The following is a 15277-nucleotide window of genomic DNA, read 5'->3' on the forward strand; positions in this document are numbered from 1 at the left end:
AAAGTGTCCTGTGTTACAGTAACCGTGAGTTGTGGATTTACTTAATGAATACCTAAGTTGGGCTTTAATCTGCCTTAGACATGTGTTTTGTATTTTTTTTTAATTATTAAGTTATTCTCTGCCAATAGGTTTAGAAGACACAACTATGTAGAAACACATAACAGACCTGAACCAAAGAAGCAATGTGCACAAGCAGGCAAAGACAAGTATCACAGGACAAACATAATCTCTCATAGCAACTTCGTAATGATTTTACAACACTTTTACCTTTGACAAGTGAACCCTAACATGGCAGCAAAGTGCAAAAATGTCTCTCTGTGTAGGGGTCAAGAGTTCAGGGCATGTGTGTTATCTAATGTCAGTACAAATACAGCTGCTCTACGACGACCTCAGAGGTTGTCTAAGAGAATATTGGGAGCAACAACACCATGAAGTCCAAAGAACACACCAGACAGGTCGGGATAAAGTTATTGAGAAATTTAAAGCAGGCTTAGGCTACAAAAAGATTTCCCAAGCCTTGATCATCCCACGGAGCACTGTTCAAGTGATCATTCAGAAATGGAAGGAGTATGGCACAACTGTAAACCTACTAAGACAAGGCCATCCACCTAAACTCACAGGCCAAACAAGGAGAGCGCTGATCAGAAATGCAGCCAAGAGGCCCATGGTGATTCTGGACGAGCTGCAGAGATCTACAGCTCAGGTGGGGGAATCTGTCCATAGGACAACTATTAGTCGTTCACTGCACAAAGTTGGCCTTAATGGAAAAGTAGCAAGAAGAAAGCCATTGTTAACAGAAAAACATAAGAAGTCCCGTTTGCAGTTTGCCACAAGCCATGTGGGGGACACAGCAAACATGTGGAAGGTGCTCTGGTCAGATGAGACCAAAATGGAACTTTTTGGCCAAAATGCAAAACGCTATGTGTGGCGGAAAACTAACACTGCACATCACTCTGAACACACCATCCCCACTGTCAAATATGGTGGTGGCAGCATCATGCTCTGGGGGTGCTTCTCTTCAGCAGGGACAGGGAAGCTGGTCAGAGTTGATGGGAAGGTGGATGGAGCCAAATACAGGGCAATCTTGGAACAAAACCTCTTGGAGTCTGCACAAGATTTGAGACTGGGGCGGAGGTTCACCTTCCAGCAGGACAACGACCCTAAACATAAAGCCAGGGCAACAATGGAATGGTTTAAAACAAAACATATCCATGTGTTAGAATGGCCCAGTCAAAGTCCAGATCTAAATCCAGTCGAGAATCTGTGGCAAGATCTGAAATCTGCTGTTCACAAACGCTGTCCATCTAATCTGACTGAGCTGGAGCTGTTTTGCAAAGAAGAATGGGCAAGAATTTCTAGGTTTATATCTGGGACTCCCCACCATTTGACCTTAGAACTGAAGAAGCTTCTCGGATGAGAGGTGAAACGTCTTCAAGTAACTTAAAGAAGTCCAGACGCTTTCCTTTGCAAGTCTCTAGATGTGCAAAGCTGGTAGAGACGTTCCCTAAAAGACTGGCAACTGTAATTGCAGCAAAAGGTGGTTCTACAAAGTATTGACTCAGGGGGCTGAATAATTACGCACACCCCACTTTTCAGTTATTTATTTGTAAAAAAAATGTTTGGAATCATGTATGATTTTTGTTCCACTTCTCACGTGTACATCACTTTGTATTGGTCTTTCACGTGGAATTCCAATAAAATTGATTCATGTTTGTGGCTGTGATGTGACAAAATGTGGGAAAGTTCAAGGGGGCCGAATACTTTTGCAAGCCACTGTATCAACACGATTTTGATCGCTCCTCACGTGTTAACCTCTTCGACATGTCAATGGCTGTGAACAAAGAGAAACTTGTAAATAACTGATGAAAGAATAAAGTTACGTTGAAACCAAGCACACCATTGTTTTTCTTGTGACATTACCAATAAGTTTGATGTGTCACATGGCCCTCTTCCTATTGAAAAAACAAAAGTTGTATCCAAGATGGCCCACTTCTAAATGGCCACCATGGTCATCACCCATCTTGAGGAGTTTGCCCCCTCACATATAGTAATGTGCCACAAACAGGACTTTAATATCACCAACCATTCCCATGTTATTACGGTGTATCCATATAAATGGCCCACCCTGTATATTCAAATAATTAAAAAAAAATGTTAATTTACCTGTTACTACAACACACCAAATCTGGTTGTTGGTACTTCCTGGCTTGTGTAGCCACTAGGTAACAAAAGCTCAACACTGCGCTTAGCATTCTGGACCACTTCTGTTGTCTTTTGTACGTGCTTCGGAGTTTGTACGTGCTTTGTCTCTAGGGGCCACCTTAAATATACTTTTATTTATTCACTCCACATAAAATGTAATAAATAAATCATATAATACAAAATATAACTATTTACATTTCAACTTTTAACTATTTAAATTTTCAGCTTTTTCCTTTTAAACAAATTTAAAGTGAAACAACTGAAAACACTGCAAACCACAACACAATTAAATATAAATTAAAATATGAAAACAAAAAGAAGATGCACATTTTCTGTCATATGGGCCTGCATGAATAAACTTTCTGAATCCTTTATCATCCGCAACTGAAAATAGTTGTGGATGATTATGATACCTTTCCAGTGTTGGGACTAACGCGTTATTAAGTAGCGTGTTACAGTAACTACGTTATTATTGTGGTAACGAGCACGGTAACTAGTTATTATGCCAAAATCAGGAACGCATTAATCGTTACTGGGATTTAGATAGGCTCATTATTCGTTACTTCATGTGGTGGCTATCGCAGAGCTTCAACAGATTCAGTAACATTAGCAAGTGGTGGAGGCCAGCAGGTGGATGAGGGAAAGGGGAGGCAGGAGGAGCAGAGACCCGAGGCGGCCGCCGGTCCGAGTGTCAGGTGAACTGAACTTCAGGTAAGAAGTTATGACCCACAGTCTATCTGGGTCAGATATAAACCAAGTTTAGGTGGAGTTTATGTACGTTATGCGTACTGGGTACTAGCTAGCATGACGGAGTTTCTATACAGCTGGGTGGAAGCTATGATGTTACTGATGTTGAACTTTATTTTGTTCATAAGGTTAATTATTAGAGTTGCCAACCATTCCATAAAAAATGGAATTGTCTCGTATTCAGAGAAAACAGTATGCGTTTCGTATTGAGGTGAAAAGGAACACAGTTTATCCCGGACTTCAGCTACAATGAAAAAGACACAAAGCTGGAGTTATTCTGTGTCTTTGCTGCACAGCTGCCTCTTCTTCTCTCATTCTCCGCCCCCCCCCCCCCCCCCCTTTCTACTTCAATCATGAAACTGATCAATGATCAGCTGATCGGCTTTTCTGACACAAGTCAAAACGCTTTGCGCTAGAAAGAGGAGACCAGCGGATAAACAACAGCAGCATGTTTAAGCTTGATCAGCTGCGGTTAGAATTTATTTAATATTAATTTCTAGTATCAGCTGATGTTTGCTGGAGCTACAGCTGTAAAAGCTGCTGGTCATGATATCGGTTTGGTTATCTGGTGAGAGGGAAACATAAAGATGAAACCAGGAGATGTCCTTACTGAATCATCAGAGCTGAACAGGTGATGGAGAAACAGGTTTACCTTTTAGGTGACATGAATGAGTTGAAGGGAAGTTATGAACTGTTTCTGAGAGACAAATAACACCAGGATCCTTTTCTAAGTAGCTGACAGCTGGTAACTCTGCCTGGCCCCCTTTGCCAGGGGGGCAGGTATGGCATAAACACGGAAAGGGGGGCACAAAGAAATACTTTTCTTTCTTATTCTCATTTAAAATGTCTAGCTTTTAACAAATAATTATCTGAATCTTACAACAAATGTTTTCATCTGATGTAAAATGTATAGAAATCCATTATTGTACATAGTAATTTTTTTAGGGTCCCAACATAATTTCTTCAGAAGAAAGTACTGTACATGATGCCAGTATTTTCCCACATTTTCTAGATACTGTACCAGTACTGTGTGTAAAATGCCATCAAAAAGTCCATTAAGTTTTATTCTTTCTCTCCTTTCAAGGTTGCCATGTTAGAAAAAATATTTTGCCCTGCCATGCTGTTTATTGATGTGGCAAATGAATGGCTTATGAAAATATATCTAAATCTCTCATCAGTACTCAGTAATGATCATGTCTCACCTCTAGTCTTCTCTGTCTTAATTTCAGGTTTTCACCATGTGCTCTAGATAGTTCAGGAGGTTAACTCTACCAAGCAGTCTACTTTCGGGTACTGTTTAGAATACCAGAATAGGGAGGATGGTGTAGGTTTAAGTTTATTAGATTGATACATATATACCAACAAGACAGTGTACATCACTGTGACAACAGCGTTTGTTTTCATTCAAAGGATTTATGGTTTTTCCTATAATACCTGGTGGGCTGGTCTCTAGTCAAAATGCCCGGTCTGATTTTTTGTCCCAGTCCAGCCCTGGCCAAAGATGGTGTTTGTTAGTATTTACACGTTTTCATTTTTAAGTAGGTTTTAAGTTGGTCATTGTTCTGGTATTATTGTAGAATCAACTTTTGAAAACCTAAAGACCATTACACACTGAGTGCGTTGCAAAAATCTGCATCTGAACTTGCCGTGTAGCCTAGAAATGAACACTGAACACGACTTTTTTGCAGGAAAATTTTCCTCAAAAACACACTGTGAAAAAAGTCAACATCAAGCCACAAGGAGCTGGTCCTGATGTTTCTAAACAAGAAAAAGAAAGAAGAAAAGAAAAGGAAGAGGAAAAGAAAAAGAAAAAACGGAGAGCCTGGTTCAGTAAATTCTCACAAGAAGGCAGCAGCAGAGACGATTTCATGGTTTTATCCATTTTTCATAAGCTATATTAAAAATATTTTTAACACAGAGAATATTCACGTGTTTCACACACCTGATGTGAAAAGGCCTAAATCAGAAATCAGGATAAGCAGCAGTTTTGCCCCAAACTTGGCACATCAGTGAGATGACACACCTTTGAGATTCATTTTGACCGGGGTCATGGGCCACATGCAGCCCAATTTGATCTCAAGTGATCCACTCTGGTAAAACAATACAATAACAGAGAATATTATAACTTCAAAATCATTTGCTTCCTTTAAGACTAAAGACATGTAAGTCTGTTGCAGGGACATTCACATTGACTATATCCATTTTCAAAAGCTCAAACCATAAGCCATGAAGACACACTTTACCCCACTCTCTTACACATTTGCTAGAAAACAGGAAGTATGTTTCAAAATAGTTTTCCTTATTTAATGAGGAATTAATTTATTTTAAAAAAAGATAATGAAAAGAATGAGAGGTCAAGAAAAATACACAATTTCATTGTTTTTCCACATTTATTGATCTGTTGTCATTACAATTTACAGAACACAAGTCTCAGTGGAGACTTACACAACCCACAAGAGACAATAAAACACTGGACATACTGAATGCTAACACAAAAGAGGCATATAGGCATGTATTCACTTCCTCCTTTGGGAAGATCAAATCACAACCTGTTGTACCACCTCTCTGTATATTAAGCTTTAGTACACAGGGAACAAGCAGTCACCCGTACTGTGAAAAGATGTTCTGAGGAGATTGAAGAGGGTGTGAAGGAGTGTTTTGATTCAACCATGTGCGAAGTGCTTTGTGATAACCACAGGGAGAATATTGGTTGTGTGGTGGATTGTTAAACAGACTATTTTTATGTAGATAACACACAAGTTGATCGACAGTTTGCTATTTAGAAACTGTCTGATAGATCAAATATGAAAGAAAACAAAATTCTAAATTTTAAGTAAGAACATCACATATTCTAATGCAAATGTTTATATTCAGAGGATCTTTTAAAACATTGAAAGTGTAAAGATTTTGGCACCAGGTTCCTCAAAGAAACAAATTACAGGGAGTGCAGAATTATTAGGCAAATGAGTATTTTGTCCACACCATCCTCTGCATGCATGTTGTCTTACTCCAAGCTGTATAGGCTCGAAAGCCTACTACCAATTAAGCATATTAGGTGATGTGCATCTCTGTAATGAGAAGGGGTGTGGTCTAATGACATCAACACCGTATATCAGGTGTGCATAATTATTAGGCAACGTCCGTCCTTTGGCAAAATGGGTCAAAAGAAGGACTTGACAGGCTCAGAAAAGTCTAAAATAGTGAGATATCTTGCAGAGGGATGCAGCAATCTCAAAATTGCAAAGCTTCTGAAGCGTGATCATCGAACAATCAAGCATTTCATTCAAAATAGTCAACAGGGTCGCAAGAAGCGTGTGGAAAAACCAAGGCGCAAAATAACTGCCCATGAACTGAGAAAAGTCAAGCGTGCAGCTGCCAAGATGCCACTTGCCACCAGTTTGGCCATATTTCAGAGCTGCAACATCACTGGAGTGCCCAAAAGCACAAGGTGTGCAATACTCAGAGACATGGCCAAGGTAAGAAAGGCTGAAAGATGACCACCACTGAACAAGACACACAAGCTGAAACGTCAAGACTGGGCCAAGAAATATCTCAAGACTGGTTTTTCTAAGGTTTTATGGACTGATGAAATGAGAGTGAGTCTTGATGGGCCAGATGGATGGGCCCGTGGCTGGATTGGTAAAGGGCAGAGAGCTCCAGTCCGACTCAGACGCCAGCAAGGTGGAGGTGGAGTACTGGTTTGGACTGGTATCATCAAAGATGAGCTTGTGGGGCCTTTTCGGGTTGAGGATGGAGTCAAGCTCAACTCCCAGTCCTACTGCCAGTTTCTGGAAGATACCTTCAAGCAGTGGTACAGGAAGAAGTCTGCATCCTTCAAGAAAAACATGATTTTCATGCAGGACAATGCTCCATCACACGCGTCCAAGTACTCCACAGCGTGGCTGGCAAGAAAGGGTATAAAAGAAGAAAAACTAATGACATGGCCACCTTGTTCACCTGATCTGAACCCCATTGAGAACCTGTGGTCCATCATCAAATGTGAGATTTACAAGGAGGGAAAACAGTACACCTCTCTGAACAGTGTCTGGGAGGATGTGGTTACTGCTGCACGCAATGTTGATGGTGAACAGATCAAAACACTGACAGAATCCATGGATGGCAGGCTTTTGAGTGTCCTTGCAAAGAAAGGTGGCTATATTGGTCGCTGATTTGTTTTTGTTTTGTTTTTGAATGTCAGAAATGTATATTTGTGAATGTGGAGATGTTATATTTGTTTCATAGGTAAAAATAAATCATTGAAATGGGTATATATTTGTTTTTTGTTAAGTTGCCTAATAATTATGCACAGTAATAGTCACCTGCACACACAGATATCCCCCTAAAAAAACTACTTCCAAAAACATTCAGCTTTGATATTAATGAGTTTTGTGGGTTCATTGAGAACATGGTTGTTGTTCAATAATAAAATTATTCCTCAAAAATACAACTTGCCTAATAATTCTGCACTCCCTGTATATATAACTTTCTTATTAAAAAAAGGAGAAAACTGAAACAACCATAACAAAAATGTAAATATATCAAACAAGAAGTAAAATGAATAGATAATAATTTAATAATAAAAAAGAAATCTCTAGATAGTGATAGTATGCATTTTCTTAGGGTTTGTTACAACATCTTATATGGATTATCAAGATGAAAACAACAACAACAACAAAACATTTGTTAAATTTGAAATCAGATTATGGTTCATTAAATTAAATTTTAGTTTTTTACTTTTGTCTCTTAAAATATTGAAACATTTTCTTCAGTATTGCAAACACGACATCTGTTCTTCTGTACACAATAATGACATGAGGAGGATTATGAGTAGTTACTTGATGTTATATGATTCTTTAAGACTTTTTTCTGCCTGATCTTTGTTGATGTTACGCCAAGATTCTGGGATGACACAAGGTTTTGATTCATATTGTTCAGCAAAGTCGTTGTTGTATTTTGTCATTACATATTTCCAGTAGTCTGATGCTTCAAGGCTCACATCTGGCTGAATATTCCATTCTTTATATATTTTCTTGTATTTCTTATAAGGGTGCCATTTATTGTTTGTATCACAGCAACGAAATTTTTTGTCACTGATCACATCGGATGAGCATATTTCAATAACAAGTTTCTCTGTCCTCTCACACCTGTATTTGCCCAGACCCTGCGGCCTATGCAGTGAAACAAAGTGCTCACCATGGGCTTTTCCTCCTGCATCACAAGGAGCTTTGCAGAATGGACACTGTTTGCCACAACCAATCAACTGTTTGAAAAGCTCATTTAGTGGATTCACATGCAGATGTTGTAGTTTAATGAGAAAGGGAGATTCTTTAAACTTTTTTCTAAGAGTTTCTGTCATGTAATTCACAGATGCCGTGAGACAGTCAGCAAACTGTTCCTTGTCAGCGTTGTTCAGTATCATGAAAGCACCAAGAGCATCCTGGGAAATGACCAGTTTATCTCCAAGTTCTTTGCAGATATCTTCAACAAAAGCCTTCAAATCATCACTCTCTCTGGTTTTGGCCTTGATGATGGCAGAATTTATGTTATCAATACATGACTGTAGATGTAGGTCCTCGAACTTAAAAACTGATGATTCAATTGAGAAGTGCTTATTTATTTGTTTGAGTATCCATATCTTTACATACTTCTCATATAAGCAAATATAGCTCAGATAGTTTTGAAAATCCTCCTTGTAAAGCAAATCCAGTAAAATTGAATACTGGAAGGACATTTGGTTGCTGAAATGCTTGAGTTTCCTCATTTCATCAATGATATCAGGACCCAGGGAGCGATTAACAAAGTCTTCAACAGCAGGCTTCAAACACTGATTTGTGAATTCTTCTGCCTTCTTTTGACACTGGTTTCGTTCATGAAACACATCTTTGAAGTCCTCATGAAACTTTTCCATGTTTTTAAGCAGACATCTGTACGGATCATTTTCTTCTAAGAAATCTTCGTGCATTTTCTGAAACTTTCTGGCTGCAAATCCACAGATGTGCTGTTTTAGAGAAACTTCAAACTCAATGTTTATCTTAACATCTTGATTGTTTTGCAGCTTCTCATCAATCATGTGGAGGATCTCATGGATGGAATTGTCATGGTAATTATTTTTTCTTTTCACTTGTTCAGTCACAAAGTCTGTGCAAATATCTATGAGGCTGTCAGCCAGATGTTGTGCAGCCATTATGTGATCCTGACCAGTAAAAACCTTCTTTGCTCCGTGTTTAAGTTTCTTGAACCGTCCTTCAGCTGTATATTTAAAAGACTCTTTTCCACAATCTTGCAGACTCATTTCACTTAATAACTCATTTGCATGGCTCCCCCTGTGTGTTAGATTTTCTCTCAGACAGCAGGACACACTGTCTGTGACATTTTTTGGTTTTTGTTGAGAGAAAGACAGTTTTTCTAAAGTTTCACTCCACATCTTCTCAAACTCTTTGTCCAACTCTTCGTCTGTCATTTGGACTTTTTTCTTTCGACATTTATCAATTAATGCACACACGGCTTTTTCAATTTCTTTTCTATTACTGTCTTTGATTTTATCAATTTCTTTCATTCCTTGTCTGACTTCTGCTGCTGCTTCAAGCTGATACTTTACACCATTTTGTATTTCACGATTAAGGACTACTACACTGTTTAAGAATTCCTCTTTGTATCCTTCAACTAGAGACACATGACCTTCTGTTTGCTCGAAATACTGTGTCAGATTGTTCAGAATCTTTGTCTCCCATGCAGACAGCACTGTGGAGGCTTCACTTTTCAAAGATCTGAGAAATTCTCTCATGTCAGATGTTTCAGATTTTGCTGCAATTGTACCAAAATTGTACATTTTTGTTTCTGCATTTGTTACCCAGGTGTACATTTCTTTTCTGAATTCCCACTCCCATTTTTTGAACTCTGTGCAGAGCTTCATGTATGCATCAGCTACGAGGCTGTTTCTGAAGCTGAAGATAAAGTTTTCATGCTTTACTGCATTCCACAGACTTCTCACCCACTCTTTAAACTCCATGATATTATTAGAAGATGACTCACAGTTGCTCAGTAGTTGGATGATGTTTTTCTTGAGCTCATATACAGCCTCACTGTATGCTGCACTGACTGGTGCCATTGGTGGGTTTCCATTCCACAGTCCAGGAATGTACCAGTTCCCAGTGTCTGGACTGTACTCCATCACGTCAGTGAAGCTCTTGTTCTCCTCTTTCTTTTCCATTTTGGCTGCTGCCTGAGTCATCTCATTTAACTGATCCAGGAGCAGTTTCCTGTCTCGTAAGTTGTTCTCATGGGCTGAAACATCCGACACATTCTGATGAACAAACTGACACTTAGGCTTTTTGCCCACCTCCTTCATCCTGAGAAAAGCGTGCACAACTATTTGCAGGATGTCCTTCATTTCTGTTAAATTCTCCATTGCAATGTTGACAATGGTGACATCACTCAGCCCCACAACAAGTGTAGCAAGCTCATTGTCGTGCTCATAGCTGTTGTCCAGTTGTGCAAGATCTAGTGACTTTAAGCCCTCAGTGTCAATGATCACCATGAAGTCACAGTTTAGGACGTTTTTCATGTCTTCATTGATTTTGATGAGCAACATAAAGGCACCTCGAGTACATCGACCACTGCTGACTGCAAACTGCACTCCAAACATGGTGTTAAGGAGAGTGGACTTTCCTGTGCTCTGAACTCCAAGAACTGTGACTACTCGTATCTTTCTGTTTGTAGACACCAAGTCACTGAGCTGAGAGAGAACATCACTCACCCATCTGAGAGGGATGTTGGATGCATCTCCATCTACAAGCTCAAGAGGAAATCCATCAAGCAACAACTCTGCACACAGTTTGGGCAGATACTGCAATTGCTGATGTGATCTGTCTGTTTCTGGAAGAGACAGTGAAGCTTCATAGATCTGACCCATTTCACGGAAGAAGTGTTCAGTCCCCAGTGAGCTGCTGGAAATTTGTCTGTCAATTTCTTTGATCTCCTCTTTGTTCTCAGAGTTCTTGCATTTTTCTTTATATTTCTCCCTGAGTTCAGACAGTTTTATACGGGACACATTATCGAGGTTCATTCTCATCCATTTCAGGAAATAAAACCTCTCTGTTCCTGACCTTGATATCCCAGTGATGAAGTTTGCCATAGCTGTTGATATCTCATAAGAGTTTTGCTTTTGCCGCAGTTCTTCTTTGTGTTTCTGAAGATCACTTTTGTAATCTTCTATATTTTTAGACCCAACATTTTGAAGTCGAAACTCTTCCTTCTGTAACGAGGTCAGTGTTTTCCATATTTGTCCTTGTCGGGGAAACTGATATTCTTTGTATTTATGGATGTCTTGAATTGCTGCAGTGATGGTTTTTGCATTTTCCTTTGCAGTCTGGCACTCAGGGGCATTTTCATCAACCAGGATTCCCAGTTCATGGGCAACATCCACCATCTTCTCTATTTTCATCTTCAGCTCTGATTTCTCAACCACATTTCTAACTGTTTTCCTCAAATCTTTTACAAAGTCTGCATCATTTTTCTGCTTTGTTTTAATCATGACATTGCCTTTAGTGAAGCCCAAACTGTTTGCTGCTTTTTTCACAGCTTCTAAATTGAAGCGCTTGCTCTCATAGTTACCGACCAAGAAGATCTGTGCTTTGTGGTGTTGGCTTTTAAGCAGATTGAACACAGACTCAGAATCCAAATGGTCAAAGAAAACAAAAACTGCTGCAGATGTCTGACACAAAAAGGAGTATTGTGTTTCAAATGAAGCAATGTTCCCACGAAGGTTAGCTACAGCCACTGGCTGACTGAAAATATCAATGTTTGTGTTTCCACCAGGAAGATACCAAGTAATTTCAGTCAGTCCGTTGGAAATTCTTCTTGGACTGTCACCACACTCCATGTTGTGGTGAACAAAGGTATTGTGGTACTGCTGATCATTGCTCAGAAGCTCATTGAGAAACTTGGACTTGGACAAGGAGCACTCACCCAGTCTGACAAAAGAGACCATTGGAAGTTCAGAGAGAACAATTCTTTCTTCAATGAAGCCCTTTGACTGTGAAAGAGACTGAGGTCTGTACTTTTTAACAATATCTCTCATGGCCCACAGCATGAGTGTGCACTGTCCTGTGTCACAACTGGGGAGCAGCAGAGGGACAGAGAACTGACACATGGACATTTTTAGTGCCATTTCCTGCTGTAGAAAACCATCAGAACACAGAAAGAGAGCAGTGATTACGTCGAGGGGGTTCACCACGTCATCTGTGTTTGAATGGTTGATCATATTATCAAGATCTAAGTATGCACTCCCTGTTTCATCATCACTGTTTGACTCCGACTCTGATGTACATTTCACATTCCTAGCAGTGACATTAAACATCATTATTTTCTTTAGAAAATACCATGGAAGGTCTGATTTACAGCTGGCAGGTTCATCAGTGATGGTCTTCATATCAATCTCTAGTATTCTGCTGAGTGATAACTTCTCTCTGTAGTTCTGCTTCAAGCCCAGTTCTTCCAATAAGCTCTCCAGATCTGTCATTGAGGATGTGAGATTTAAAAGTTATTGCATTTGTGTTGTTATTTACAACTTAACCAGTATGCCATCTGGTTTTGTAATTGGTGTTAACATTTACTGTGTGTGTGTGTGTGTGTGTGCGTGTGCGTGTGCGTGCGTGCGTGCGTGCGTGTGTGTGTGTGTGTGTGACCTTTGCTTTCATCCTTCATGTCTTCAGGGGCCTGGCTGGCTTTTTCTTCCCCTGGTTTGAGTTTGTTGGGCTCCGAGCTCTTCATGTCTGTTGCCTCTTGCTCAGTTTCTGCCTCTCTGGATGTGGTCACTGTGTAGTTCTCACATTCACCCGTATGAGTGTCCAAATGCAGAGACACTAACCCACTGCTGGCATTCAACATTATTGTCTTCACATGACAACAAGAAAAGGTGAAGATAATAATAGTAATATTAATAATATTATTATTTGGTTTCATTTACAGACCTCAAATCATATTGTGTCTTTGTGCTGTAGCAATAAAAAGCATAAAGCTGACTTTTACCTGCTGTGACAATCTGCTGACAGTCACCCCAGCAGGTAGAACATGGTGCCGATGGAGGTCATGTACTAAACCTTCATCATTGTTTTCCTTTTTTACAAATGATGATAAAAAGAGAAAAAAATACATTATTGCAAACACATCTTTAGAGAACAATATCTCTGTTTTTCCCCTTGATCTCACAAACAATTTGAGTACTTTCAATAACATAAGCAATACAAAGCAAATGAGTAAAACCTGAGTATGATTTTTATACTCCTTTTTAGCCCTGTGCCCTAAAACATGTGGTTCACAAAACAATTGTTTTGTGTTAATAAGATTTTTGAATTGTGGTTTTTAAATATTTTGGCCCTTTAATACAGTATGAATTTAAAAGTGTGTGTTTAACAGCCTATCTGAACCTAAGTGGTGTTCTATTATTGGACATACAACATGATTCACAGGCAGTGACTTGTACACATTTTTTTCATGCTGAGACTTGCTGGCAGCCTGAAATGTGCCTCAAGACCTCTCGTGAGCATGCCACGTGATCTGTGAGTATCAGGCATATTTAAGCTTTTGTGGGTGAGCGAGAGACATGTTATGTGTAGTTTTAGACATTTGTACATACAGAAAAGTTTTTTAAAGTCAAAATGGTCATATTCGTGAAGCTGAACTTGATAAATTGTGCATAAATGATCAGTGTTTATTCAGGTTTGGATGTACACAATTGTAAAATGCTTTTATGTGTGGTCAGATTGCTTGGTATGATGGCGCCTGTGTTTGGCTTTGCCGCTGCCGGGTGCAGTTTGTCACGCTCTTTCGTCGTGCTGTTTTTCTCTGCTCTGCTGTTTTCTATTTGTATCAATGATGTACTGGCTGCCTTGGTTTATGATCGTTTGACGCTGTTATCCATCCGATCTTCAATGATGGCTCAAGATGTCTCATCTTCCTCCTCCTTTGGCACTTTCCATCCTCCGCACTTTCCTCCGCACTCCTTTGGCACTTTCCATCCTCCGCCAGTGGCTGGATCCTCGGCCAGCGTCCTCAGCGTTCCCCGCAGACCACGGAGGAGAAGAAGAAGAGCAGGTATCCAGGTGAAGCTTAGGCTTTTCTGGCGGCGGGGGCTGACTGGAAAGCGATGTCGAGCGTGCTTTGTTACCTATGCTCAGAACAGCTCCATGGAGAGGAATTTGTGTTCCACGTCCCTGCTCGGATATGCAGGGCCCGGCTCTCCGAGACCGTGCTGCCTCAGAAGGGTTCATCCAGACTCTCCTGCTGACTGGCTTTTCATCCCCTCGGTGAGTGGAATCTACGAGCGTGAAGGCTCAAACCCCGAGTATTTACGTCCTTTAACTCGAGCCTCTGTCAAAAATGATGCTTCCACCCCGCTGAACATGGCGCTTTTTAATGCCCGATCATTGACTAATAAATCGTTCGTGCTTAACGATTTTATATCTTCTAAAAAACTGGACTTCTTATTTCTGACCGAGACCTGGCAGCGGGACTTGGACTATTCGTCTCTCATTGAAATGTGCCCGAACGGCTATTCCGTCATCAGCCAGCCTCGGGGATCTGGTCATGGAGGAGGTCTCGCGGTGGCATTTCAGGGGCGTTTCAACTGCCGTTCAGTGAAATTTGGACACTTTCTTTCCTTTGAATTGCAGCTTATTAAAATCGGAAGTAAGCATCCTTTTTATTGTGCTGTGGTGTATCGTCCACCCGGCCCAAATAGCTTGTTTTTATCGGAGTTTAGCGACTTCCTGTCCTCTGCTATGAGGTTGTCCAGACTGCTTTTAGTTGGGGATTTTAACATACATGTTGATGATGACTCCGACCTCTTTGCCAGAGGTTTTATCAACATTATGGATTCTTTTCATTTTACCCAGCATGTGTCCGGCCCCACACATAACAAAGGACACACACTGGACCTTGTTTTTACTTTGGGTTTGAATATTGATTCTATTTGTTCTGAGGACATTTTTATCTCTGATCATCACTGTATTCTTTTTAACATGTCTTTTCATGAGCCTTTGTCTCCTGTTCACCGGACAATTATCTCGCGCATCATAAATTCCTCCACAGCGGAGAATTTCTCGGATGCTTTTAATTTAACACTATCCCCGCAAAACGGCGTTGATTTCTTAACAGATCTATTTAATAACCATTGTTTTTTGATTTTAGATGAAATCTGTCCGGTTAAAATGAGACCCGTTTCTGTTTCCAAGTCCTTACCTTGGCTAAATGACAACATCCGCTCCATAAAACGTGATTGTCGTAAAGCTGAGCTTTACTTACTTAAAGGATCTTTTAGCCTCTTTTA

At 40.0% G+C, this 15277-nt stretch overlaps 1 protein-coding gene across 1 annotated transcript; it reads right to left on the bottom strand.

Annotated features, from left to right (window-relative positions):
- Positions 1-7780: 7780 nt before the first annotated feature.
- Positions 7781-12669, bottom strand: LOC146714572 (up-regulator of cell proliferation-like). Its single transcript, XM_085452742.1, has 2 exons — positions 12636-12669; positions 7781-12462 (listed from the first exon to the last, which is right to left on the bottom strand). The coding sequence occupies exons 1-2, from the start codon at positions 12652-12654 to the stop codon at positions 7781-7783; spliced, it is 4701 nt and encodes a 1566-aa protein (XP_085308868.1). The 5' UTR covers positions 12655-12669.
- Between the last annotated feature and the right edge of the window lie 2608 nt (positions 12670-15277).

Source organism: Copadichromis virginalis, linkage group LG3 (assembly GCF_057382275.1).
Source record: "Copadichromis virginalis isolate Kocher_CV1m ecotype Utaka linkage group LG3, C_Virginalis_male_GT1.1, whole genome shotgun sequence".
Lineage (NCBI taxonomy): Eukaryota > Metazoa > Chordata > Actinopteri > Cichliformes > Cichlidae > Copadichromis > Copadichromis virginalis.